General features: G+C 44.6%; 1 protein-coding gene across 1 annotated transcript; it reads right to left on the bottom strand.

The window, feature by feature from the left end:
• Positions 1-339: 339 nt before the first annotated feature.
• On the bottom strand, positions 340-2,547 carry LOC128126061 (ribosome biogenesis protein ERB1-like). Its single transcript, XM_052763785.1, has 2 exons — positions 2,349-2,547; positions 340-908 (listed from the first exon to the last, which is right to left on the bottom strand). Exons 1-2 carry the CDS (start codon positions 2,545-2,547, stop codon positions 340-342), a joined length of 768 nt encoding a protein of 255 aa, XP_052619745.1.
• Between the last annotated feature and the right edge of the window lie 229 nt (positions 2,548-2,776).

The raw sequence follows: 2,776 nt of genomic DNA, 5'->3' as shown, positions 1-2,776 counted from the left end.
GGCCTCTTCCTTTACCCCTTCCTCTTCCTTGGCCCCGTCCACGACTAGCATTCGGGTTCAGTGGGGTTTCTGGAACATCTCCTGGTGCTCTAACATAAGCTCCAATTGGGATGCGCTCTTCCTCCGGAGTGACCCTAGTGAACCTCCCAGATCTTCGTGAAGACATATCAACTACATATTTATGTTTATAACACAATAAGTATAACAAACATAAATTTTATTCCAAAAACTTCAAAAATAGGCATACGTCTTGTTCACATCAAGTCACTCAAGCCAACAACCAAGAGAAATAATAAAAAAAAAAGAAACAAAAAAGACAAATCATTGCACTCCTACTTTCTAATTTTTAAAAACGATGTCATCATATTTCAATATTCTCTTTCCCTCCTTCAAGTACTTCCTTATCTTTTTAGCTTTTCGATCTCCGGGACCACTTTGAATGACCAACACCTCGGCCTGAGGTGGTTCTCTTCCAACCACCTTATCTAGTAATCCGTAAGTCGTGGCCTTGGCTTGTTTTGCCCAAGCCACAAACCCTTCCCACAACTTAGTGATAGTCAGTTTCCTTAGCTCTGACACCTCCTGTTCCAACCTTTGTATCTTGCGTTTACTTTTCATAGCAGCATCAACCCTTATTTGGTTCTCCTGTACGAGCCTTGACCTATGTTCATCTATCTCTTCAATCTTTCTTTTTAAACTGTGAATCTCGAGCTGTGCCTGTGGCATTTCATCTTTATAAAGTCGCTCCCAGTAGGTACCAGGACTAGTTGGCGTGTACTCCACATAAGGCATATGGAACGTTTCGTATCTTTGCTCCGCATGGTACTCCACGTGATTTCCCTCGGATTCCTCCTCGGGGTCTTCTTCGGGCTCCTCCTCAGGATCTTCTTCGGGCTCCTCCTCAGGATCTTTGTAACAACTCAAATTTTTCAAGCAAATTTTTATTTTTAAAACATAATTATTCCATTAAAAACAGGGCATAAATAGTATAATCATTCGGTCAATACAATTATTCAAACTCCCAAGATCATAAAACAATCTTCAGTGTGTATCGATCATGCCGGCGCCTTCCCACGGTCCTCGCTAGTACCTGAAATACATGCACGACAACTGTAAGCATAAATGCTTAGTGAGTTCCCCAATATACACTTACACACATACGCCTTTCCAGGCCCTGACCTTCCGGTCCTCATATCAACGCCTTCCGGCCCATACATAAATGCCTTCCGGCCCACATATCATACATAGCATACATAACAATTAACTTACCACATATAGCATACATATCACATAACATATCCGACCTTCCGGTCATACAGTCAAACCCTTCCGGGTACAGTATAGTGAGAAGACTCACCTCGTAAATGCTGAAACTAGCAACTCCTGAAATCACTCGTGCACAAACCAACGAGCTACAACCCTCCTATAACATTACATAACTCATTAGCACTCATATCATCTAAGTGTGACTATCCCTAAGAAGTCAGACTTAGGTCAACTCTGGTCAACGGTCAACTCGACTGGACTCGGCGAGTCCCATGGCGACTCGGCGAGTCTAGACGTCTTTCAACTTTCTGAGATTCCTTATCTGCTCGTCGAGTACCCTCCTCGACCCGACGAGTTACTCCTGGAAGAATCGCGGGGCCACCCCGACTCCACTCGCCGAGTCTGAAGAACAACTCGGCGAGTCCCAGTACATCTTCAAGCTACTCGCCGAGTCTGAAGAACAACTCGGCGAGTCCATGCCATGCAGACGAGTAACTGCTTCCTGAATCACGTATGGCCCCAAGGTATACAACCATGGGACCCTCTGGACATCTAAACATCTCATTACTGGGGGTAAAAGCGTTTGGGTAACAACATAATAACCCATCTAATCCCTAAATGGGTTTCATAAACCCTAAACTCATAGACACATCAAGATAACAGATTTTGGTCCGAGTATTACCTGAGAACGTTCCTTCTGTGTTCCCCAAACCTCAGAACTTGATCCTCCTTGATATTCCTTTGGCCAATTTCTTCTTCTTCTTGCCTAGCAAGTTCCTCCAAGTTCCAATAGCTTTCTCTCTTGCCCTAGACGTCCACAACAATTAGGATCCCTTTCAATCGATCAAAAGACTGCAAATGACGGCCTAAGAGGCGTTATATACGATTCAAACTGAACGGTTAGGGTTTCTGCTGCACAGCGTCGACTCGCCGAGTCCATGCCTGGACTCGTCGAGTCCCGTCGCGATCCCGCGACCAAGTCTGCGATCCTACTCGGCGAGTCTAGGCTCCAACTCGCCGAGTCCCCCTTTAAATCACCCCAAAAACATAATTTAATAATACCTGAGGTTCCGGGCTGTTACAATCTTCTTCGGGCTCCACCTCGGATTCCACATCCTCGTCTTCTTCATCCCGTTCAGAGAGGCTGAGTGGGGTCGTTGGTTCCAGATTGCCTTCCGAGTCAGAGAGCTCTGACTCGGCCTTCAACTTCTCGTGGGGAAGTAACCCACTAGTACCCTCAACTGACACCCCACCATCGACGATTGCCTTTCCATGATCCATAGTACCTACAAACGAGACGCATTCCAGATTAGGCGATGTACCGCTCCTCCCGTTTAAGCTTAGGCGTTTAAACAACGACTAATCTGCTTAAACCACGCTCTGATACCAACTTGTAACACCCCAAATTTCAAATATAAATATAACTTAACATAGTCCCAAAACTTCCAAAAATCAAGATTCAAATACTAAAGTAATTATTAATAATAATAGCGAAAGCAATTAGAAATTT

The sequence above is a fragment of the Lactuca sativa genome, chromosome 5 (genome assembly GCF_002870075.4).
Source record: "Lactuca sativa cultivar Salinas chromosome 5, Lsat_Salinas_v11, whole genome shotgun sequence".
Classification (NCBI taxonomy): domain Eukaryota; kingdom Viridiplantae; phylum Streptophyta; class Magnoliopsida; order Asterales; family Asteraceae; genus Lactuca; species Lactuca sativa.
The sequence above is the reverse complement of the archived record's forward strand: the minus strand, read 5'-3'. Positions and strand labels throughout refer to the sequence as shown.

Excerpts from the sequence above, each read along its gene's own strand:
- LOC128126061 (XM_052763785.1), bottom strand. The coding sequence starts at position 2,547 with ATGGATCATGGAAAGGCAATCGTCGATGGTGGGGTGTCAGTTGAGGGT. Across the intron at positions 909-2,348 it reads GGTGGAGCCCGAAGAAGATT|ATCCTGAGGAGGAGCCCGAA; the intron begins GTAACAGCCCGG and ends GTTGTTACAAAG.